We start from the raw sequence: 24,681 nt of genomic DNA, 5'->3' as shown, positions 1-24,681 counted from the left end.
CGTCCAGGGGGCAGCTCTGCCCAATTGCAGTGCTGAGGCTGGTGTGCTGGGAAGGTTACCTCTGACCTTTCCACCTTGTAGATGCCTGCTCTGCCCACACTTCAGAGCACGCATGCAGGGCGATACCCTTCCGTGGCGCTTTCACCTGCCAGATGCCTGCGGTGCCCTATTTATACCCACCTCCTAGGGCGGCTGGATCCGTCCGGTCCACCCCATCCCAAGAAGAGGCTCATGATTGCATTTCGATGCACAGGTTTGATTTTAGCGAGGTGTTCACAGAACAAGCTTTGTGACAGTGTTATCAGTGCAACAACACCACCTGTTCCGAGCAGGTGCGAGGAGGAGGAGAGGGGGCCCGAAGAAAGGCAGGAGGAGAGAGAAAGGGAAGGGGGCAGGAGGAGAGAGAAAGGGGGCGATAAGGAGGAGAGAAAGAGGAAATGATAGGGGAAGCGACGGGGGTTTCAGGGGGTAAGATGAAGGGAATGATGAGCAAGTGGGTGGCTCCAGGACAGCTTCAAAGGGGGAAAGATTGCGCGCTTCAGTGGGACAGCTTAGTGTGTTCCATTTGTGTTGCTGATATGTGGACGTGTACTGCAAGCCGCAGGTTACAGTCCAACATAGTGCTGCGGGCAGTGGCGCTCCTTAGGTAAAACTCTTTACGCTGCTCGCCCAGCTCTCAACTAAGAGCTAGCCACAGCACAACTATTTTTCACCTAGAAAAGTTGCATAGAAGCACACGGATTTCATCTGGATCTACCGGAAAAGGCACAGCGTGGATACCAATAAAAACAAGCTCAGTTTCCGTGCTTTGAGGAGACCTGGGAGTGCGGGGGCTGCCTGCGCAATCGCGCCATTTCTAACTTTAGTTCTGAAGAGCCCCGGTTAGAAATGCCGCGCATGCGCGGGCAGCCCCCGCCCTCCCAGGTCCGGCAGCTGAAGTCCCGGGGCCCGGGTGAAGAACATCGGAAAGCACTGCGGGGCTGAGGTAAGGGGGTGGGGGTGGGGGGCGGTGCGTGTGTGTGTGTGCGCGCACTCTTGTGTGTGTGTGTGTGTGTGTGTGTGTGTGTGTGTGCGCGAGCGCATGTCTGTTTGTGTGCGTTATCTGCTTCCTGGCAATGTGGGACAGGAGAGATGTGCTCGCCGTGTGGGTGAACGTGCGCGCTCACATGGGGGAATCTCCTGCGCGTGCACATCCCCTGTCTCAGATTCCCAGAAAGTGGGCAACAATAGATACTTCGCTGGACGCAATGATCCGCATTGCTTTCACCATCTCGACCTAAAAGGGGGGCAGAAAGTGTGGAGACAACTGCAACAAACCCCCAGTTTCCTACTTATGGCAATTAATGATTCTACAGTGTATGAAACGGCACAGTATCACCTGTTAAATGTTCACCACTCAAACTACTGCATACAACAAATGACTTGACTCTTAACCCAAGGCTCGCCTGTTGGCTATTTTCAGAAAAGTTAAGAGCAAAAAAGTGTTTAAAAATCCAACCTTATTGCGAGAAGAAGTGACTCCCATTATTTTATCCCCTCAAGGGCTTTCTGTCATCCTGCAACGCTGAAACTGTGCTGCAGCAAGTGGCCGATTACCTGAAGACCGGGGAGGTAGCAGGCTTTGCATCTGAGGTAAGCACACGTAGACTTGTCTAACTAAACTTTGTTGAATAGAAGGTATTACTGGCATGGTTGCCTGATAGTTGAGCTGAAGACCATGGGCCCAATTCACAAAGAGAAAACAGAGACAAAAGTTTAATTATACGACTTTTGGTATTCACAAATGGCTTTTACGAGTTATAAAGTTGGATTTTTGTCTCAGTTAAACTTCAGTTTTGGCCTTAAGTCTAAGGACTTTTGATCTCATTTAAATTTAAGACCAAAACTTAAGTTTAACTGAGACCAAAGTTCAACTTTACTACTCGTAAATGCTCTTTGTGAATACCGAAAGTCATAATGTTAGACTTTCGACTCAGTTTACCTTCGTGAACCAGGCCCCATATCTCCATTACCTGTACAAATTACTGTCATCAGGTTCTCTAGTCTCATTTAATCACTTCCAGCCTAATAGCAATACAACTTCCACAATGCATTATTTAGTCAAAAGCCCAGAACTGAAAGCATGACGTTTTGCTGACATAAAGCAGTTTGTCAACCCTAAATGCTGAGTACCATGAAGTTGGTAATTAGGAGTATTTTTGTGGCATGATTGTGTAATTCCTATAATTTTGTCGAGAATATATATGCATTTTCATTTCTAGGGTGTCCACTATTGTACTCCAGCACAAAAGAATTTAGAGAGCTATATTTATTACAATTATCTAGATACAAGGGATGAGAGAGATGATTGTTGCTTGAACATCAGACCTCATCTAAAAAAGAAATCTCACTAATTGTGTTTTTTCCCCAACTTGAAACTCAACGCATTTCATCCTCTTTATGTGTGATGTATAAACTTTATAAAGGGTTGTAGACCGTTCATGACCAATGTAAGCTTCAAGCCTGTTACACCAGAAATCTGCTTATTCTTGGAAAGAAGGGTTATACTGATTTATGTGTTTTTAAAAATGCAGGCAGAGATCAAGGCATTTCACTCTCAATGTGCCAAAAATAATAGGGGTGTGGAAAAGAGCATTTAGTTTGGAAAATGTAGCTTTCCTCAGTGCAAATCCGACCAAGGTGAGCAATGTTGTTTGATCTTACTGCATAGAAACAGAACAACAGTTATCTGATAGAGACTACTAACCGCAGATTCCTTAATTTAGAATTATCCTCAGGCGTAAGACTGGATCCGGAAAAATTTTCTTTGCCACAGTACCACATGACTCCACCCTGACATTGTTCGCGGGCATGACGTCCGCAAGGTCACATAAGCCCCACCCCCGGCGCAACAACGTCAGTTTCCCTCTTTTCCACATGCTACGCGGATCCGGATGGTGCCTTGGCCTGTTTTTAGGCCTTTTTTTTAGACTTTCGCGTTGTGGAACAGTGTGCGAATGCCTTCGGGTTTCAAGACGTGCACTTCGTGTACGCGTCAGATGTTGGCGACGGACACTCACCCTATTTTTATGTGGTGTTTGGGCAAGCACCATGATTCTACTGACTGCGGCGCTTGTCAGCATCTGAAGCCGAAGGCCCTGTGGGAGCGCCGGATGAAGTTACTTTCGGCCCACCTGTCCAGGTCAGTCTTGTCATTGCGTCTGTCTCCTACCTCGGATTGGGCCAGGAACCGCCGATTCCGCCTGCTGCATCGTCCTTCACCAAGTCCCCATGGGCGTCGTTCGCCCACCGGTAAGGGTTACAGCTTGTCTCCGAGGCCTGGTACTCATTCTGCAGAGGGCGTGCGCCCTCGCTCGTCACCACCCTATCCGCCTTTTCCGGGTGTCTGGCGACTGGGGTCCAAATGGAGGCCTACGCTGCGGCTGTGCAGGCTTCCTTGGCCCCCCTCCTCTTCCTGGGACTTCTGCGGTTCCCTTGCGAGGTGCAGGGCCTTCCGTGGCATCGCCTACGGCTTCGGCCCCAGCGCCGACAAGTTTGGTTTCAGGTTGTGGGGGTGTGGTGTTGTCGAGGTGAGGCCCTATGGGGTTCCCCTCTTTGACCCACGGCGTCCCTGCCTCGCTGCAAATCCCCGTGGGTGTCCCTGTGGTGTTGCAGGAGGTCGTCCGGACTCTCGATTCGTCCCAGAGTCCCCCTCAGTCCTCCGCGCAGGCGTCTGCCTTACCGTAGGCCAAGCCGACACCTTTCCGCCGCCGACTGCTTTACTCCCCGGCCCTGGCGGTGCCACGGATGGTGGCCGAGACCTGGGGTGCCTCCTCAAGTCCCTCTCTGTCCTCTACGCAGTTGGCTGCCACGTCAGAGGTCGAGCTGGCGGTGTCCATTACCCTCTCCGGCTCCGTCCCTGCCCCCTTTTCCTAGGTCGCAAGTGGTGGTGGAGGTCGACTCGGCTCCCCGGATGGCCTCTTCGGCTCCGGACGATGTCACACCGGTTCCTGTGGTGGACTCCACGGCGTCGGGTTGTCAACTCGTCTCCGGAGGTCCCTTCCTCTCCAGAGATTTGTCATCTCCTTGTCTCCTCTTCACCGGAGACTGGGCGCTGCATGGTTGCTTTCTCTCTGGCGTCTTACAGGAAGGGCTCCTCGCCGTCTCCGCGACTGCAACCCCCAGACCCTCTGTTCCACCCTCAGGCCCCCCACTCGTCCATGGATCCTCCACCCTACAGGGGCTAGCCGTTTTTTCATCCGGCTGGGCTTGGGGATGGGCGACTTGATTTACAGCCGTCGCCCACGGAGGAACTGCTCTCTTCCCCACGACACCCTACGGAGGCTGGTGTCACCATGGCCCGGGCCATTTCCACGGCTACTGGCATCTTGTAGATGGGCAACCAGGTTACCCCATTCCCTACGGACCATTTGTTGGAAGTCCTCCACCAGGGCTCTGGTGGAGGGGAGCTGCTTCTGCCATTTGAAGCTTCGCTCCACAATTCTCTTCTGGGGGCCTGGGGCCGTCCTGCCACTCGGGATCCGGTGCCTCAGCCGCTCCTCCACTGCCACCGTCCTGCTCCTCACGATCCAGTCTGCCTTTCTTTCCACCCTTCTACTCCGGGCCCTCTCTTGCAGACGGCTTTTCCTTCCTTGCCTTCATTGTTTCCTCCGTCACGGGAGGCCCGGTGGTTGGATTCTTTTGGGCGTAACATCTTCGCCTCTTCTAGTGCTGATTTGCGAGTGCTCAACACACTTTGTGTGTTGGCCAGGGCTACCTCCAGCCTATGGGACTCCGCGGAGTCCATTATGTCTAGCTCCTCACATGACTGTGTCTGCGATGATCCGCGGCACCATGTGTTGGATGGCTGGGAGTTGGCCGTGTTTATTCTCTGTTCGGCCTTGGATGTTGTTGATTCTTTCGACCGCGCTATGGCTAGTTCTGTGGCTCTCTGCCGCCATGCTTGGTTGCGGGAAAGCGTTTTTCCGGAGAATGTTATAGAGTGTCTATAGGACTTTCCTTTTGATGGGGTTCTCTTGTTCAACACCCATGCGAGTTGTGCCATTCAACAGCTCCTTGCGGGGCTCCGCCCTCCTCCCCCTCCGTAAGCCTAGCTTGTCGGTCCCTAGGTGCTTTATAGGAGGTGTTTATCACACTTTTTGCTTTGGGCCTGGTGTATCGGTTGGCCCCGCTTATGTGTTCGGTGTGGCTTGAAGTGTCTTCGGGGTCCTACAGTTGGCTCCCTGTACTGTTGGCTGCTGGTACAGCCCTTTGGGTTTTTGTGGTGTGGTGCTTCGGCTGTTAACACACCCATATGGGTCCTCCGATTGGGCCATCTGTGTATCTTTTTTCTGGCTGACTGTTAAGCCATCGGTGGTTCTTCCCGCAGGTCCTTTATGTTCTTGTCCTCTGCTGCGGGGTTGTTCCCTAAGAGGGTTCCCATGGTTTGTTTGGACGTACCATACCCTAGGTGGGGTACTTGTAGCTATTGTGTAGCTCTCTCCTCAGCTGGGCGGGTGGGGATACCTTTTCGGGTTCCTCGCTTTCCTGGAGTTACTGTATACCGCTTGGTGTGGTCTTTCTTCTCCTGTCCTGATGCAGCGTGCGCTGCTTCAGACTCTATCCTGCTCGGTATCCGATGGTGTTCCTACTCATCGTCTGCACGGCTTGCCTGTCGTGCCCTTTGTCACTCTCAACCTCTGGATCTCCAAGCCGGCTTGGTCATGCCATCTACTGCCTCATGCCGTGGTGTCTTCATCTGGTTATCCGGTGTTTCGGCCTGGTCCTCTGCTTTATGTTCCCTGGGGGGCTATTATACTCCTGGTATTCCCCTGTGTTCTGGTTGACGGCTCTAAGTCCGCCCAATGTATTTTTTTACGTCTTTCGTGGGTCGGTGGTGTCTCTGGAGCGATCCTGCTCTGGGGCTTGTTCTGAGGTTCCCTTGCCTCTGTCTTTATCTTGCACTTGGCTTGTTTTGGGTGCACTGCTTCATGGTATTCGTCGGCTGCCAGCTGCGCACGCCTGGCCGTTATGGTCACCCTCTGTGGGCCTTGGCATGTACCCTTGTGATCCTTCCCCTTGTTTTGCTGGGGCTTTGTGCGACTGCGTCTTTGTCATGCCTGCACTTCTCGACTGTGGCGGCCGTTCCTGCCTTGTCCGCTGCCTAGGGGCCAATGCATGTTCAACTGTCATCTTTGCTGTGTGTGTGTGTTCTACTGCGGCGGGCTCTGCCCCCGTCTCCACCTCTTCTCCTTTGAGTTTCAGTTTCCTTCTTCCTTGGTACTCTTGGCGCTGTCTGTCCCTGAGTTTTCTAGCGGGAGCCCTTTGTACCTCGGGTAGGCTTGGGGTGTCCTGGCCTTTCCCTTGCTTGTTCTTAATTGCTTCTGCTTGGTGGGGGCTGGGCCTTCCTTCCTACCCCCATGACACATCCCCTGTTGGGGCTCTGTGTTTCTCCCAAGCTGGTGAGGCTCTCTCGCAGACCCTCCTCCCCTTTGGGTATGGCTAGTGTATCTATTCTACGTTAAGGAATCTGCAGCTAGTAGTCTCTATCAGATGTACAAGTTACTTACCTTCGGCAACAGTGTATCTGGTAGGCGATTCAAGCCGCAGATTCCTTCACGACCCGCCCTTCCCCTCCGTTCTGCAGAGACCTTCAGCTTGGTTTTCTGCCCTCGCCTCGCTCCGGGTGGCTTGTCTTCTGAGAGTGTCCCCTTCACTTCTTCACTGACGGAATGCTTCGTTCTGTTTCCTTGTTTGGTTCATGTGTACTTCTGCATCCCTACACCTTGGTTTTTTCCAGTGTTGGGGCCTACTTTTACTCTTCTTCCCTTTAATTTGCTTAGGATTTCTGATTTCCCTGTAGTCCTCTGAGTTGGGGTATTTTGGCTGGACTTCAGCTTTAGGTTCTTCCATGGAATACGAGCCTCCTTGATGGTGTTGTCTGGGGGTAATTTGCCGTTCCTCATCTGTTCCAGTTTTGTTGCCCTTTACTGTTGTGGATTGTGATTGCAGAGACTCTATCATCTGCTATGACGTTTTTCACATGCTTCTTTCTGCCTCCAGGTAGGATGTCTCCTTAGCTTTGTGGGGTTGCTCCCCTGGGCGGTATTTTGCTCTTTCACTGCTATGGCATTCTGTGCCTTAGTGGCTGGCACTTTTCCAACTGGTGCTGTTCCTCACCTTTCGTTCCTCCCTTTTTTGTTTTATCTGCTTTTTCGCACACTGTTCCCATACTCTCCACAGTTTTGTTTGTGATGGCTCCGCGTTGTGGCGCAGAAAAGTTCTCAGAAGAAAACTGACGTCAGCGCTCCGGGGTTGGGCTTATGTGACCTCGCTGATGTCACGCCCGCATACGACGTCAGGGCGGAGTCACGTGGTACCGCCCCCCGGCGCGCAGAGATGCTGTAGCAAAGAAAGTTTTCGGGATCCAGTCTCACGCTTGGGTATAATTCTACATTAAGAAATCTGCGGCTAGAATCGTCTCTACCAGATAGACCGTTACCGAAGGTAAGTATCTGAAAGAAACAGGTTAGTGTTAGATTCCTTACCTTAGAACAGCCGCGTTCTGCATCGTGATCACCGAAATGACGTTGTCGGAGTACTTAGACGCCGCCCTCGCGTGCTGACGTCAGTTCTTCTTTTTTCCACGCCAGCAAGCGCAGATCCGGGAAGAGCAGTACTCTTAGTCCTTTTTCGGTCTCGCGCCTGCGATGCATATGGCGAAGCCATATGCCATCGCGCAGGCGCGATACTATAGTTGCCTGGTCTGCTTCCCAGGAGACTGTCACGCGCACGCTCAGGAAAGCGATCGGAGCCGGCCGCGCGCGCGCGTTCCCAATCTCCTGTCTCTCTGGGAAGCACACAAGCAAGCCCAGCAAGCCCCGCCAAGGCACCACGAGCACGTCCCACGTGGGCGCCTACCACGAGGACAACCGCAGCAGCAGGGCAGCCCCGCCGGAGAGCGCGCGGCCCCTTGCAGTCTGCAAACTGCAAGCGGAAGCCGGGACAATTATTTTTTTTCTGAATGTCAATGTTGGTTCTTTACTGGAGTCCGAGAAGAAGGGAGTGCCAGAGGCCAGAAGTGTTGGTACCGAATTTGATGAAAGTCCCTTTTCCGACCTTATTATATACCTTGTCAACAACACATACATTTTACACCAAGGGAGTAAATGTTTTTTTCAGATCCTGAGCCTTCTGGTGTCGCTTTGAAAGCCGCATGGAGGTAACTTTGGAAGTCTGATAGAGACCTACGCGCCCATGGCTGTCGGTGTCTACTGACAGCGCATTTTTTCTGCGATAGCTTGGACTTTCACAGAATCCCGCCTTTCTGCATCCCATTAACCAGTGTCAGCTCTAATGGATCTTTATCCTGGCCTGGGGGCTTTTTAAGCCCATTTATGCTTTTGATCAAATAAACATGCTCGGTAAGAAGTGACCTGAAAGTACAATAATCACTCAGACTTTTCATCCTGTCGAAAGACATGCCTTTTGGTTAGTGAAGAAATTGTTTCCTACATTAGATTTGTTTTTGCCGTGTGAGATGCAATCTAAGATCAGTAGAATGATTGACTGTGAGTAGAAAGTAAATGTTGATAGGTGTAATATCAACTTTAGTTTTAAAATCCGAGCTACTTTATATTTTGAAAACATGGTATCAAATTAATCTGCTGAATGTAGTAGGCCTCACAGCTCCATCCTTTAATTGGATAGTTCAGCCCTGGGGAGGAGAGAGAGAGTGTGTGAGTGAGTGGGTGAATTGATATTTTTGCCCAAGAGCTTAGCCTCTGTTCTTTGGATGGTGGTGTTTCAGCTATAGGGAATTGCTCCTCTGGTAGAAATCGTTTCTTCTGTTGTTGGTGGTCTAATCCTATGGAATATTTCTGGGCTTCCTACTTCTGGTTCTTATGTACCTTTGTCACTGGGGTCTTACTTGATATTTTGGTGTCCCAGTCATGGTAAGAGTCGTTATTTGTTTTTCTTTATTGTGATGTTAATATTTCATTATTAATTATGTCTAGGATATTTTGTTGCAATGCTGGCACACCCTCGCTCCTGTGCAAAATATGGGGTGGGGGATTGGGATATGTGCTTCGGTCGCAAAGGCTCCAGCCTTTGCAAAGGGCTGTGTTTGGGGTCTGTTCCTGGGACATTGGTGTTCCTCCTTCAGGAAATGTCAATTTTGGCAGCTGTTTTTTTTCACTGCTGACATTCTGGTTTTGGGGTATGGATAATGTTTCAATTTAGATCTATTCCAGAAATGTCGATATGCTGGTCATGAAGAATGCTTCATATTAGAATTGTTGCATGGGAGTTTTGTGTTCCTGCTCTGGGGAATGCCTTGATTGGAATCTATTTTTTAAACATTGGAGGTGCCTTCATAAAGAATGAAGAGCGAGTCATTTCAGATATTTGCCTGTTGACGATCCAGTCTTGGAGATGGCCCTATGATCTCTTCTTTGGATAGAAGTGTTTCAGCCTTATGGGTCATGTTTTGGCATGCTGGTGTTGCACCTTTCTGGGAATGTGCTTCTGCTTTTTAGGTCTCGACCTAGCGTACACTGTGCAGCAGTGTTGGCGCAGGCCGAGATTTTATGTTATCTCAATACTGTGTACTTGAACCCGCCCCTTCTTCCATTGGCTAGCTCCATAAATGGAGGCTAGCCATTGGAAGAGATGGGTGTCAATTACTCTTTCCCCCGGCTGGATGCGATTCGTGGGCGTTTGTCTTTTTTTAAGTCCCGCCCCTTTTTTCGTCATGGCATTCTGTGGGCGTTTGTAAGCTTCTTAATCCCGCTGTGGGCAGGCCGGGCACGGCCGCTATCCCCCCCCCGCCTCCCGATTGGTGACACCGCCCGGACGAGTGGCACAGCCTGCACCGGCCCGAGCCCTGCTCTGATAACATGTACAAATCGGTATTTAGTTTGCTTTTGAGCTCGCGGTGCTCTCAGGATCACGCAATGTGTAGAAGTTGGGGAGCCAAAGTTTTACACTGGCTGGATGCGATTCGTGGGCGTATCTGTGTCTTTTTTTAAATCCCGCCCCTTTTTTCGTCATGGCATTCTGTGGTTATTATTCAGTGAATGTGTTCATGTATTTATTGGCGCCTAATTAAAAATGCTGTGGGGTTGTGCTGCATCCTCAGCTCTGAGCTGTGACTGGGCAGTGCAGAAGATTTGAGACAGAGACTTATGCTGGAGCTAAGCCCCTCCAACACACAGCGCCAAAAACGGACCGAGAGTCAAAAATACCATAGGTACTAATCGCTATAAACATGGCTGCCATATTGAAATAGTCTTTCTTGGGTGTCGCTAATTCGAAACATGATAACGCTTATTCAAATCATATGCCCATTAGGGATTTATGTGATCTTTTTTTATTATTTTTCAGCCCGTGGCAGTACGAAGAAGAAATGCACCATTGCAGTTCTTGCAGTTCACAAGCCTCTTTTATCATCTAAAATACATTAGTGTTCTTACGTTGCCACTTTAAACATAAACATTAGGCCATATTGTACTCTAGTAGAAAGTTCCTTCCTCGTAGCCACTGCCCTCGGTTAACGTACACACATTTATGTTTTGAAAAGATGTGGATGCAGCACCATTTTGTTATTTAATTTGAGAGGAGGTAGTGCTAGCATATCTCTTCAAATGTAGTCCTGTAAGATATTAGAAAGTCACTGAAATGTGGTATCAGCATTTTCAGCACGTGCTGCAGGCAGAGAGCTGGAGTAGACTGGCTGCTCCCCGGCATGGTTATTCCTCGTAGACTAGAGAAGAACTTGTTAATAAAATCAAGCATTAGCAAAGCGCATAGGTCTGGCGTTGCTTCCAACCTTTTGTTTTTGCGAATGCTTACTTTTTTTGTTGGGTTTTGTAAAACTTTATTTAGATAACCCTTTTTTCTTCATCGATCTTGTTAATAAAAAGCCTACACCGAGCCACTAGTCGCTGAGATTACAGGCCCTTACTTTTTCTAAATTAGTGCACATCGTGCAGGAGCTCTCAGGGAAGTTAGCCAATGGCTGAAGTGGGCTGGCACGTTGCACTATGTTGTACCAGTAGTGAATGAAAGAAAAATGGGAATGACACAAAATTAGATCAATGCACGAAGGTGACTGGTTTAAGGCACCACTAAGCAAGGCCTCCTTGAATTATGTGGCGGAGGAGGACCAAATTATGCGACATAGTTGACTAAGTTAGGAAGCCAGAAAAGCTATTGGCAATGTAAATGACAAAGCCATTTATTTATCTGTTTTCAAAACCAACACATAAATAAAAAAATTGTCATTTACAATGCCAATAGCTCTAACTTTTGCAAAGGCGAGACCGTTGCATTGTAAATGCTTGTTTTACTAACTCTTTTGATCTCTTTTGGATCTCTTTTTTAGAGTCGACTTCGACTCCTGGTGCCGTAGGAATGCCTGGCTTCAAGCCGTGCAACGCCTGTCACCGCCTGATGTCGGTGACCGACTGTGAGAAGTTGGCCTGATATATGATGCTCACTAATTCTAGTGATCACCTTGTATCAGTCCAAACAACCCTTATGGTGATTGGTTGTAAGTCAACCTTATAGACCAGCTATTCAAATGGTAGCATGGACAAAGCAGTCTTAGGCTAAACTCTTTTGGCATGTGAAGCCAGCTGTTTTACCATATATAACCCCTTGAATACCAAATGAAAGGACACCACACAGGTAGTTATGAAAATAAACAAGATATTTATTAATAAAAAACACCTCTGAACTCTTTATGAGATCCGAGGGCTAAGCACATGACAAGACTCTTGAGAAAAATACGATAAGTTGCACAAGTTACAATGTTGCCCTAGGGGCGCAACAGACCATATACTAAACAAGTGGTATAAGGAAGTAGATAGAAGGAATGGAGCTGTCCAGAGGCTGTAGGATCGCTGGGACTACACTATCCTAACTTTAGGTAAGTAATAGGAGGCCCACGGAACGCGTGTGCAGAGTGTGAACTCACACGCGAGATGCGTAACAACGTCTATGGACAGTTCAGTTCAAGAAAAAAGGTGAGTACGTTCAATCCTGACTAGTTAGGATTAAAACGACTGTGAAACTGGACTCTAGGAGAGTCAATCTACCCTTGAGCACCGAAATGCTCTTGTTACCTCACCCACGGGCTGCGGGTGCATAGGTGCGAAGTCGTGTTGGGTTTCTGCGTTGAAGTCTATGGAGCCTGAAAGAAAAGATGCTGCAGGCGACCAGGAGGAAGATGTCCGGTGTGATCCAAGGGTGGATCAGGAATGCTGAAGACCTGAAAGCAGAGGGGACAATGTTCAAAGTCACTAGCCAGTGACTGGAGTGGAACCAGGAAGGAACCAGATGCTGTTGTCGCGATCACGTGAAGAGTGGACGCTTGACTCTGTAGCCACGTGGACCAGGAGGTGTCTTCGATGACCAGGATGGAGGCACGAGCTGTCCCACGCAGGCTCTCGCTGTCAGCGGTGTTGGTTCCAGATTCGGCATCAACAGGCCTTGGCAAAGGCAACCCACGCGGTGAGTGGAAAAGGCGTCTGGTGCGGACCAAGAGGGTCCGGGGTGCTTCTCCTTTGCAGGGAAGCAAGGGCCAGTCTGGAGCAACCAGACCAGCAGTGTTGTTATCGTGGATCGTCGTCTAGGAGGCCACTACCCAGCCGGCAAGTGACCAGACAACGCGTCGAGCAGCAAACAGGCAGAAGGGCCCCACACAGATCTCGTGGATGCTGGATGGCTGGTCTTCGGTGCAGGAGCTGCTCTGGGCTGGGGCTTCTCAATCCCCAAAGCACTTCGTCAAGGTTACCTCAGAAGTCGTGCTGGAAGCGAAGTGCAGTTTCTTCAAGATGGCCGGTCCCATGTGTCTCGTCGCACCCACGGATCTCAGCTGTGCTGCAGATGTGAGTTGAGGTCGGAGAGGTCTGGGAATCCGGGTCTCGTCGTGCTCTGAAGTCTGGATCCTCGAGGGAAGACGACAAAGTGAAGCCGCTGGACGCTTGATGGTGCCTGCTTGTGCAGGGTGGACACTCCTTGCCCACAAGGGAGATTTCTTCAGTCTTCTGTGTAGAAAGTCGAAGTCCAGAGTTTCTTCTTGTAGAGTTTCAAGTCAGGATTAATCTAATTTGGAATGGGATTATCTCCTACCTTTATCCTGCTAAAGGGGGCTGTACTATCACTAGGTCCCTCCGTTGGGTGGGACCAGGAAAGGGGGTGGTTACACCCCCTATCCTTTGTCCGGTGTCGCACCAGAGCTGGGGCTGGAGTGCCCCAGCAACTGGTTTGAACCGGTGTATGCACAGGGACACCTTGTGTGCCCCAGGCATGTCTCATTCCTTTCAGCCCTTTCCTACCTAATACACACAATCCTGTCTGGGGTGGTGCTAGCACCTCCCAAGGCAGGAAACCCTTTGTCCAAGCCTCCCTCGCTGGAAGGACTCCCAGCAGCAGGAGGTCAGACTTGTGTCTGTGGTGGCAGCATCCATTTTGTGATGCTGAGGCTCCAGTTAACTTTAACTGGGGTTCGCAGTTGCATACATGTCGTGTCCCTCTAGAAGGGTGGAATGCTACCCCCGTCGCCAGAACTGGCGAGGGTGTAGTATTCCAATTCGTATGACACCTTACTCGACATGTTTTGATAATGCTATGCCAAAGTTAGCAATAACCGCGAGGTTATAATGCACTTAAGAGTATATGGTATAGCGTTATCATGGAAACAGCTAAAGAAGCTGTAGACAGGCTCACCTCATGCCAGAGCACTATCTCACATAATTCCTAGCACTCTGCCTCCAGGATTGTTAAGGCCTGCCATAGGAGTGACTTATAGGAGTATATGTGTCCATCTTAGGTTTAGATATAGGTATACTATATCTAAAGCAAAGGGTGATTACACCACCTTGCCCCAGCTGATTGATCAGCCAGTTGTCAGATTTGGATGGCCAGCAGGGGGTGGCATAATACATGCTACAACCCCTGGTAGGCCTGGGGGTTCACTTATGCCCTGGGTACCTATGGTACACTGTACAAGGACTTACAAGAGTGACCAAATACCAATTGGTAAATGCACCTAAAGTACATGGATGTCAATTTAGAGAGAGAACAGCTAGGCTGAGGGTCTGATTAGCAGGCCCACAGCCAGGGAAAGTCGTAAACCAGTGAAGCAAAAAGCAAAAATCTGGGGTGACCATAGGATTGCAGACCCTACTCTCCTACACCGACCCCCACCATCGGGGTCTCTACTGCCTCGGGGCCGACCACGACTACAAGTCGTGCCCCGACTGCCGGGCCATGACCTCGAAGGCTAGGCAGGAGCGGTCCCGCAAGCGCCTGGAGCTCCGGCAGTCGGCCCCGCGCCGTTCGAGGTTCCGGTCCGGAAGGAGGTCGAGGGACCGGTCGCAGGGCCAGATTCATCACAGCTCGGAGGATCGACACCACTCCTCGAGCTCCAAGTCCTCAGGTAAGAGGCACAAGAAGTCCTAGAGACAATATCGTCTTCTAACTCCTCCCCGACGCTCGCGCGACGCGGCCGGTGGTTCGGATGACACCGCCCACACGGCTCCATCGGAGCCGCAGGCGTCACGGCCTGCTCCATACCCGCCGGTCCTTGGGCAAAACGCCACGCCAGAGGAGATCGACGCCTTCCTCACGGCCATGAGGTCGCTCACTCCTCCGTCGGGTTCCGCGGTGCCTCGGGCCAGTGGCCCGACTGGGAGCCCACGTGGGCCGGGTGCTCTGGCCCCAGCGCCGTCGGGTGCTTCGGCCCCGGCGCTGTCGGCGACTTCGGTCCCGATGTCGCAGGACTCCGCCGTATACGGGTCATCGCCGGTCGACCTTACGACCTCGCCGCGCCGGCTCCTAGGGTGTCGCCCCCCGACCAGGATTGGGAGGGGTCTGAGAACCCTCTGGCACGTGAGTGCCAGCCTTATCAGGACTGGGCAGGTGAGCTAGGGGACGCCAGTGGTCTGGACACTTCACCAGACACTGGCTTTGTCTCCCCTCCAACCGTGTCTACGGAGCGGGCAGCCTATAGTGTGGTGTTGACGCGGTAGCCAAGGCCTTATCCCTTGAGCTCCCCGTCACGGCCGTGAGAACTAACCTCCTCACTGAGGGCCTTAAACCGCAAGCAAGCTCTTCGGAGCCTCTGTTGCCGTTTAATGAGGCCTTGTCCGATGTTCTTTTGAACACATGGTTCAGGCCCGCTACAGGTCCTCCTGTAGATAGGAATGTGGCAAGACGCCACCGCCCAGCTTCGGGCGACCCTTGCTTCCTGTCCACCCACCCCACCCCGAGAGCCTGGTCATGCAGGCCTCTAATTCCCATACATCATTTCCGGCGGCTCCCCCCGATCGGGATCCAAGAGGTATGAACAATATGGCAAAAAGATGTTCTCCTCCCTAAGTTTGGGATTGCGGTCCGTTAACACCGCGTGCCTCTTGGGCCGTTATACCCACACTCTGTGAGGCATTGTCGCGGACGTGCTGCCACAATGTCCGGAGGAGGCCCAGACTAAACTCGCCCAATCCCTTGCGGAGGGTAGAGATGCGGCACACTACTCCACAGATGTGGACTGGATACCAAGGACTCGCTAGGTAGAGCGATGGCAACGACTGTAGCGATTCGTCGCCACGCCTGGCCGAGGTCCGCCAACTTTTCGACTGATGTCCAAAACACCCTTATGGACATGCCGTTTGATGGCCGTCGCCTTTTTGGCGACAAGGCAGGCAGTGCGCTTGAGCGCTTTAAGGACTCCAGGGCTACAGCCAAGTCCTTGGGCCTATCGGCCCGAGCCAGCAATCTGCTGCCTTTCGCCCCTATCGTGGCCAAGGAAGGGGCGCCTGCCAGCCACGGGCCGCAGACTACCATCCAGCGTGGTAACGGACGTGGTAACCGCCGTGGCGGTGCCAGGGGACAACGGCGCGGCCAGTCCACATCCACCCCTGCAGCATCCGCCTCAAACCCTTCCTAGTCCGAGCTTTCATGGTTCGCCATCACCTCCACCACTGGTGCGACATCACATCAGACAGGTGGGTGCTGCAAATCGTCCGGAGGGGCTACTCCCTCCCCTTCGAGGCGACCCCTCCAGCCATGCCACCGCAGTACCACCGCGTGTCGGGGGATCACTTGAATCTTCTGCGAGAGGAAGTTTCGGCCCTCTTGGCCAAGGGGGCCATCGAGCGCGTTCCTGGGCCAGAAGTAGGGTGTGGTTGTTACTCCCACTACTTTCTGGTTCCCAAGAAGGGAAAAGGGGGCCTACGCCCTATCTTGGACCTGCGGAACGTCAACTGCTTCCTCCGGAAGGAGAGGTTCAAGATGCTGACTTTGGCTCAGGTCTTAGCTGCCTTGGACCCGGGAGACTGGATGGTAGCTTTGGACTTGCAGGACGCTTATTTCCACATCCCCGTCCTGCCGGCCCACCGGCGCTACCTGCGGTTCACGGTAGGCCACGAGCACTTTGTTTACCGTGCTCTCCTTCGGCCTTACCAGTGCCCCACAGGTGTTCAAGAAAGTGATGGTGGTGGTCGCAGCCATCTGCGCAGTTTAGGGGTTTCAGTCTTCCCCTACCTCGACGACTGGTTGTTGAAGTCGGGCTCGCCCCAGACAGTCGTCAGCCACCTCCAGACTACGGCCGACCTCCTGCACCTGCTGGGGTTCTCCATCAATGTGCCGAAGTCGCACCTGTGCCCCTCTCAGAAGCTCCTCTTCATTGAAGCGGTTCTAGACTCTGCGCAGTTTCGGATTTATCTTCCCGAACAGTGGGTTCGGGATATTCAGACTCTGATTTTGATCTTTCAGCCTTTAGCCCGAGTCTCGGTCAGGTTGATGCTGCGGCTTCTGGAGCTGATGGCCTCCTGCATCCTTCTGGTGCATCACGCCAGGTGGCGGATGCGGTCTCTGCAGTGGGACCTGAAGTCTCAGTGGGCCCAGTATCAGGGCAACTTGTCCGACCATGTCTTGATCTCGGAGGGCACTGCAAGATAGTTGCAGTGGTGGCTCACGGACCGCGATTGGGTCAGCGGCAGATCCCTCTCCCTACCCCAACCGGAGCACGTAGTTGTGACAGACGCGCCCCTCCAGGGCTGGGGAAGCCACATGGTAGAGTCGGAGATCAAATGCCTCTGGTTTCCGGCGGAGTCCCAGCTCCATATCAACCTTCTGGAGCTGCGGGCGATCCGACTTGCACTGAAGGCATTCCTCCCCTCTGTCCGGGGGAGTGCAGTGCAGGTGTTCACGGACATCAACACCGCCATGTGGTACTGCAACAAACAGGGCGGGGTGGGGTCGTGGACCCTATGCCAGGAGGCTCTGCGCCTCTGGCAGTGGTTGGAACATCAGGGCGTGACCCTGGTGGTTCAACACCTGGCAGGTTCCCTGAACGCCAAGGCGGACGAACTCAGCCGTCGGTGCATGATGGATCACGAATGGCGTCTGAACTCTGACGTGGAGCAAGGCCTCTTTCAGGAGTGGGGAGAGCCTTGGTTAGATCTATTCGCCACAGAAGAGAATGCTAAATGTCATCAGTTCTGCGCGTTGGAATTTCCAAGGCGGCACTCGCTCAGAGACGCTTTTCGTCGCGAGTGGAGTTGCGGTCTATTGTACTCCTTTCCGCCTATACCACTTCTGCCCAGAGTGCTGAAGAAGATCAGTCGCGACCAGGCCCAAGTCATCCTTGTGGCTCCGGACTGGGCACGAAGATACTGGTATCCCGAGCTACTCAGCATGTCAGTCGATCCCACGATTCGTCTGCCTCTTCAGGAGGACCTTCTGTCGCAGCAGCAGGGGACGGTCCTCCACCCGAGCTTGTCCAGTCTCCACCTACATGCATGGAGATTGAGCGGCGACAGTTGAGGCCATTTGACTTGCCGCCTGAAGTCTGTGATGTGATTCTGGCAGCCAGGCGTCCCTCCACAAAATCGGTATACGCCTGCAGGTGGAACAAATTTGTGGCATGGTGCACAGCAAAGGCTGTGGATCCACTCTCTGCCCCCCTTCTAGAGGTTCTCCTCTTCCTTCTTTCTCTGGCCCAGCAGGGCTCTGCTTTAGGCACTATCAAAGGCTTTCTCTCAGCCATTTCAGCCTTCTTAAGGCTTCCTGATCAGCCTTATATTTTCAAGTTCCCTGTTGTAAATAGATTCTTGAAAGGCATCACACACGTTTCCTCCTGTTCCCTTCGCGATGCCTCAGTGGGACTTGAACCTTGTTCTGACTTATCTGATGTGCGCACCCTTCGAGCCACTTCACAACTGTCCTCTTCGTCTATTGACTCTTAAAACTGCATTCCTGGTTGCCATCACCTCTGCTAGGAGAATGAGTGAGCTCCAGGCTCTGTCTTCTAAGCTTCCTTTCTTCTCTGTCCATCCGGACAAGGTTGTTCTGAGGACTTGTCCTTCTTTCCTGCCCAATGTGGTTACAGCCTTTCATATCGGGCAGTCCATCACCTTGCCCACCTTCCTTTCGCCTCCGCATGCCTTGAAAGAGGAAGAGAGGCTCCATCGTCTGGACCCAAAATGTGCGCTCTCTTTTTATCTAGATCACACACGCCAGTTTCGGGTGGACGACCAGCTCTTTGTTGGTTATGTGGGCGCTAAGAAGGGACGGGCGGTGCACAAACGAACCATCTCTCGTGGGCCGTTTTATGCATCAAGTTTTGCTACTCCTTGGCAAAAAAGGAGCCTCCTGTTGGGCAGAGGGCCCATTCTACTCGGGCCCCTGGCGGCTACTACTGCCCTGGGTCCGGGAGTCCCCTTGCAGGACATCTGTCAGGCAGCTACGTGGGCCTCGCTGCACATGTTTGCTAGGCACTACTGCCTGGACAGCCAAGTCCGGAGCGATGGCTTTTCGGCAGTTCCTTTCTCCAGGACTTTCTGATGTGATCTTGGTTCCCAGACCCACCACCAGGGTTGGTATTGCTGGGTATCTATTCTAAGGGAAAGAATCTAACATTAACCTGTTTCTTTCGGGTGCACAAGTTACTTACCTTCGGTAACGATATATCTGTAAGAAACAGTTGGTAGTGTTAGATTCCTTACCGCCCCATCCATCCTCCCCGTTCTGCGAACCGACATCTAGGATTAAGGTCATCCGTTTCAGGGCCCTAGTTTTATGGCACCAGTGTCAGTTTCTATCATGGCTCTGCGTTCCTGGCACGGAAAGCTATATACAGAACTGACGTCAGCGCGCGAGGGCGGCGTCTAAGTACTCCGACTATGTCATTCCGGCGATCACGACACCGACGACGGATGCGGAGCCGCAGACGATGCCTACCGACCCACAAGTGGTATTGCTGACGAAAACTTTCCAGATCCAGCCTGACACCTGGGGATATTCTAAGGTAAGGAATCTAATACTAACTAGTGTTTCTTACAGATATATCGTTCCGAAGGTAAGTAACTTGTGCAACTTGTACATTTGACCAAGTCAGTCACTCAGCTTATAGGGTAGTCCAAAGTGACAGGTAACATGCTGTCAGTGAGGGAAAAGAGGTAACATTTTGACAAGTTGAAGGAGATTCCATGGTAAGTGCAGATCAATGGAACTGAGTCGACTTCAGGGTCCTTCGCAATACATGGATAGCAATGGACCCCAACTTTGGAAGAAAGGCCCCTTTGAATATGGTTGTCAAAGCAACTGCCTGGCTAAGACGTCCATAGCTAATATAAACAGCAAATGGGAGGCCTGCCCTGATGATCACTCGCTCAATCTAGAAAGCGCTAGCCGTTCAGCCATTAACCATAATGCAAGTAGATGGGGAGATATATACACTTGACTCAGACCAGCAAGTAGATGGGGAGATATATATATACACTTGACTCAGACCAGCAAATTATTTTTCTCAATAAATTGTGTAATTGTGTGAATATAAAACGTTTTCTTTTGGTTCCTGATATCTGTACCATTTTTTAACTGAATCCCCATTGTCTCTCCCTAACTACGGTTATTCTGCTTGTTGTTCATTACAGATCCGAGATTTGATTCTGGAGCACATAATGAATAAAAAGCTATTTGGGAAGTTTGTGAAGACCAAGCACTTATGTCTGCTGAAGCAGCATGTTATTGCAACCAACCGTGTGAAGGAATTGGTGGATTACTTTGTAAGCAATAGTTGGTAAGTCTCAAAGTGAACCTTTGACACACATCAAAGCCCACTCTTATTGAATACTTCTAACATTTCCATCATCTCGTACATAATCTAACATCTCTATTATTCATTCCCTTTATTCCAACCCTTGTTACTTTCAATCTACCACATGACATGTTGCTTGAAGTGCCTTAAAGATCCTTATACTCTATAAAGAAAAACCCAGTAATACATTAATTTAGCCTTTGCTTAAGTGCATGACCTTTTGGCTAAATGGGCTAACAAGAGGTAGCCTGCATCGGAAGTTGGTTACTACCGCTACTACCTGGAGCCACAGAAGGGCGGATGCATTCTTCTAATTTTAGCCATGTGCCCGGTCAACACATTCCTTCAGAAGGACACATTTAAAATGCCCATTCTTGGCCCCAGGCATTGCCTGCCCTCGACCCTGGAATCTGGATGGTATTGTTGGACCTGCCAGTTATTTTCACATTCCTGTCCTGCAGGCCCACAGGCGCTATCTGTGATTCATGGTGAGACAGGGGCATTTTCAGTTCTCTGTACTCCCCTTTGGTCTCACCAGTGCCCCTCGAGTATTCACAAAAGTGATGGCTGTGGTGGCGGCACATCTTCTGGGATCAAGGGTCCTAGTCTTCCCTTACGTCAACAACTGGATGCTGCAAGTGGCCTCACCCCAGGCAGTTGTTACCCACCTCCAGACTATGGTGAACCTCCCAACGTCCATGGGGTTCACTATCAACGTGCTAAAACCACACCCTAATCCTTCTCAGATGCTCCCTTTCATCTGAGCCTTTCTGAATACAGCCCGGTTTTGGGCCTTTCCCCAGAAAGCAGAGTCCAGGACATTTAGGCTTTGTTCCCAATCTTCAGCCTCTTTCCTGGATTTCAGTGAGCTTGACTAGGAGGCTGCTGGGACTGATGGCCTGTAAGCAAAGCACTCAAGGTTGCAAAAAAGTGGGCTCACTCGGGGTGTGAAGACTCGGTGAACCCAATATCAATAGGATATCGAGATCTCAGTTGAGACTGCAAAAGACAAGCAGTGGTGGTAGCTCAACCTGAATTTGGTCAGTGGCAATGGCTGAACCATCAAGAAACCTTCCTTGTTGTAAACCACCTGATAGCATTTTTCTTTTTTTAAACAAACTTTATTCGTCAATGTGCACAATAGTCGCATGACTCTGTACACCAGAGTCCACTGCAGTATCACATTACATAAACAAATGTCAGCCATTGACTTTTAAAGAAAACCAGCAGCACAGAGAATAATGTACAATTAACCCCACACGCCCCAACTGTTCTCCTCCTCCCCCCACCCCCAGAGTTGCGCAACTACCACCGAGACCTACCCACCCAAACACCTACACATCCCAAACTACCTTCCCCCCTGCGCCAGGCCCAACCACCCCGCCCCTACCCTCATTCCACTGAGATATCCTCTGTGTCAGCCGGGGGCTCCAGCCACAAACCCCTATAGTCAGTCCACTGCTTCCAAATTTTGAAGTGCTTACGCAGGCACCCCAGACCGTCTGCTCCAACCCCATGCAGAAGTCTAATCCAGCCTTCCAGGCAGCAACCGAGGGCGCCCGCTCATCCTTCCACTTCTGGCGATATCACGTTTCGCCAATGTGAGGCCCAACAGTAACAAATGCCGCTTATAAATATTGCCCCCGATCCCCTCCATCACATGCAACAGGGCAAACCGCGGCACACTTGGAAGCAACCACCCCAGGACCTCTGATAGTTAGGCAAATATCCCTCTCCAGAAGCGGTCCAGCGACAGGCACTGCCAGACAGTATGCAAAAATGTACCCTCTGTCCCACTGCACCGGAGGCACTCCGGGGAGGCAACCAGAACCAACCCCGAAAGCCTTGAATGGCCGCCAAGCCGGGCAGTCGCCCATTTTGCCACAGGGGGGTTTCCTCCAAAAGTGTGTTTCACCACCCCATACGCTTCAAAGATTGCCACCAAATTTGAAAGACTACTTTCGTAGCTGGAGGCAATGCACCACGCATCCCAGCTGAATAAATATCGAGTGGAGAGTGGACTGCCCCATCAAGTATCGCTCCACAGCATAGGCCCCCTGTCTCCATTCCACCACTCGTTGAGGACTAACAGGTGCGAGGCCTGATAATATGAAAGGATATCTGAGGTCGCCAGACCACCCTAGTAAGTGGAAAGAAAGCACGTACGCAGTGCAACCTGCACCGCTCCTCCTCCCCAAAGAAACTGTCCCTGAGTCGAGTTTACCAGCCGGAACCATCTGGGCGCGATCGGGTACGGGTGGTTCTGCAATTGATACAACAGGCAGGGAAGTGCGACCATTTTGAATATTGTCGACCTGCCATAAATCGTCAGTGGCATTCGAACCCATATCCTGATATCCGCCTGCGCACGCTCCCAGACCAGCACCACATTCTGCTCCCAGGACACTGTAGGAAGGTACCTCCTGACTATGGTTGCCCCCAACTTTTTGCCCTGTGTTTTAGCTGGTTTCTGACATAGTCGACCTGGGACCCTGCCAATCAGGACCCCAGGCCTACTGCTCTCTCTGTAAAATGGATTCCATGTACCTTAGGTACATTTCCAATTGGAACTGGGCCACCTTATCAGACCCTGTAACTCAGGGCATAGGTGTACCCAGGGCCTACCAGGGGCTGAAGCATGTATTATGCCACCCCTGGATGGCCATCTAAATCTGACACAACTGGCTGCATGACAGCTGGGGCAAAGTCGTGTAATCACCCTTTGCTATAGATATAGTATACCTATATCTAACCCTAAAAATGGACACACAGATTCCTATCAGTCACTCCTATGGCAGGCCTTAACAATCCTGAAGGCAGAGTGCAAGGAATCGTGTGAAATGGTGCTCTGGCATGAGCTGAGCCCGTTTGCAGCTTGCGGAACCAAGTCCTAATAGCTGTTCCATGATAACGCATACCATATACTCTTAAGTGCATTATAATCCTCGCGGTTAAATGCTATCTTTGGTATTGCTTTATCAAAACATGTCGAGTAAGGTGTCATACGAATTGGAATACTAACCCCTCGCCAATTCTGGCGACGGGGTTAGCATTCCACCCTTCTAGAGGGACACAACATGTATGTAACTGTGAACCCCGGTTAAAGTTAAAAGAAGCCTCAGCTCCACAAAATGGATGCTGCCACCACAGACACGAGTCTGACCTCCTGCTGCTGGGAGTCCTTCCAGCGAGGAGAGCTTGGACAAAGGGTTTCCTGTCCGGGGCGGTGCTAGCACCATCCCAGACAGGGTTTTGTGTATCCTGGGTAGGCAGGGCTTTACAGGAAGGTGACTGCTGAGTGGCACCCCGGTGATCACTACGCATAGGCCGGTCAGAACCAGTTCCAGGGGCACACCAGCCCCTGGCCTGGGGAAAGTCCGGCATGGGAGAGGGGTGTCACCACCCCCACCCCTAGTCCCACCCAAAGGCAGGACCTAGTCACCGGGTCAGCCCCTTTTCTTAGTATAAAGATAGGAGCGGGCCCCCTGTTCAAATTAGATCATCTTTGGAATCAAGACACGACTTTCTGCGAAAGGACTTCAAGATTTCTTCTTCAAGATTCTCCCTTGTGACTAAGGAGTAGTCACCCTGCATCCGCAGGCACCATCTAAAGAACACTGCGGTCTGCTGCAAGTCCTTCCTCAGGAATCCGACAACACAGCTCGACGAGACCCGGCTTCCCTGGCACCTCTGACCTCTACTCACCTCTACAGCCAAGCTGAGAACCGTGAGTGCGACGAGACCTCGAGGGACCGACTATCGCCAAGACTGCACGACTTCTTTACAGCACGCCCGCCGAGTGTCCCTCTGGTGAGTGCTTTGGGGTCCGAGAAGCCCCGACCCTGAGCAGCTCCAGCTCCGAAGTACAGCCTCCCAGCATCTCCACGATCTGCGTGGGGCCCTTCTGCTTTTTGCTGCTCACCGCGTTGTTTGGCTACTAGCCCTCTGGCTTGTGGCCTTCTTAACGACGCCCGACGACATCACTGCTGCTGGTCTGGTTGCTCCAGAGTGGCCCTTGCTCCCTTCCAAGAGAGGAGCACCCCGCACCCTCCTGGTCCACTCCAGACGCCATTTTAGGTCCACCGCGTGGGCTTGAATTAGCCAAGGCTTTGTTGCCCAATCCTGGGTCCAGCGACGCCGACAGCTTCATCCATCGTGGGACAGCTCGCTCCTCCATCCTGGTCGCCGACAACGCCTCCTGGTCCGTGAGATCTGCAGAGCACAGCGTCGCCCACTCACCTAGTCGAGCTGACTTTCTATCCGGTGCCCTCTTGGTGCCACCTGACTACTGGCTAGTAGTCACGAACTTGGTCCCCTCTGCTTTCAGGTGTCATCTGTCTTCAAGATCCAGGCTTGGATCACTTCGAACTCTCTTCACTGGTCGCCTGCCAGCATCTTACTTCCAGGCCCCTGGTCCGTCTACGAAGATTCCCGACGTCTTTTGAGACCTATGCAGCTGCAGCCCCTGGGCTAGGTAACTTCGGCATTTCGGTGCCCCAGCATAGCCTCACTATCCAAGGGTCAGAATCCACTTTCGTTTTCCTCCTACCAGGTCGGGTTCGCCCGAGAACACTAACTTTGTCTTTACTAGC

At 51.6% G+C, this 24,681-nt stretch overlaps 1 protein-coding gene across 1 annotated transcript in view; it reads left to right on the top strand.

Annotated features, from left to right (window-relative positions):
• Positions 1–24,681, top strand: part of KNTC1 (kinetochore associated 1) — a 926,084-nt gene that overhangs the window by 870,655 nt on the left and 30,748 nt on the right. The window contains exons 61-62 of the mRNA XM_086942947.1: positions 1,543–1,632; positions 19,926–20,071. Of these exons, the coding sequence (XP_086799073.1) occupies positions 1,543–1,632; positions 19,926–20,071 (236 nt within the window). The remainder of the gene's footprint in view (positions 1–1,542; positions 1,633–19,925; positions 20,072–24,681) is intronic.

This window comes from Lissotriton vulgaris, chromosome 11, assembly GCF_964263255.1.
Source record: "Lissotriton vulgaris chromosome 11, aLisVul1.2, whole genome shotgun sequence".
NCBI classification, from domain to species: domain Eukaryota; kingdom Metazoa; phylum Chordata; class Amphibia; order Caudata; family Salamandridae; genus Lissotriton; species Lissotriton vulgaris.
This window is presented reverse-complemented; position numbering and strand designations above follow the sequence as displayed.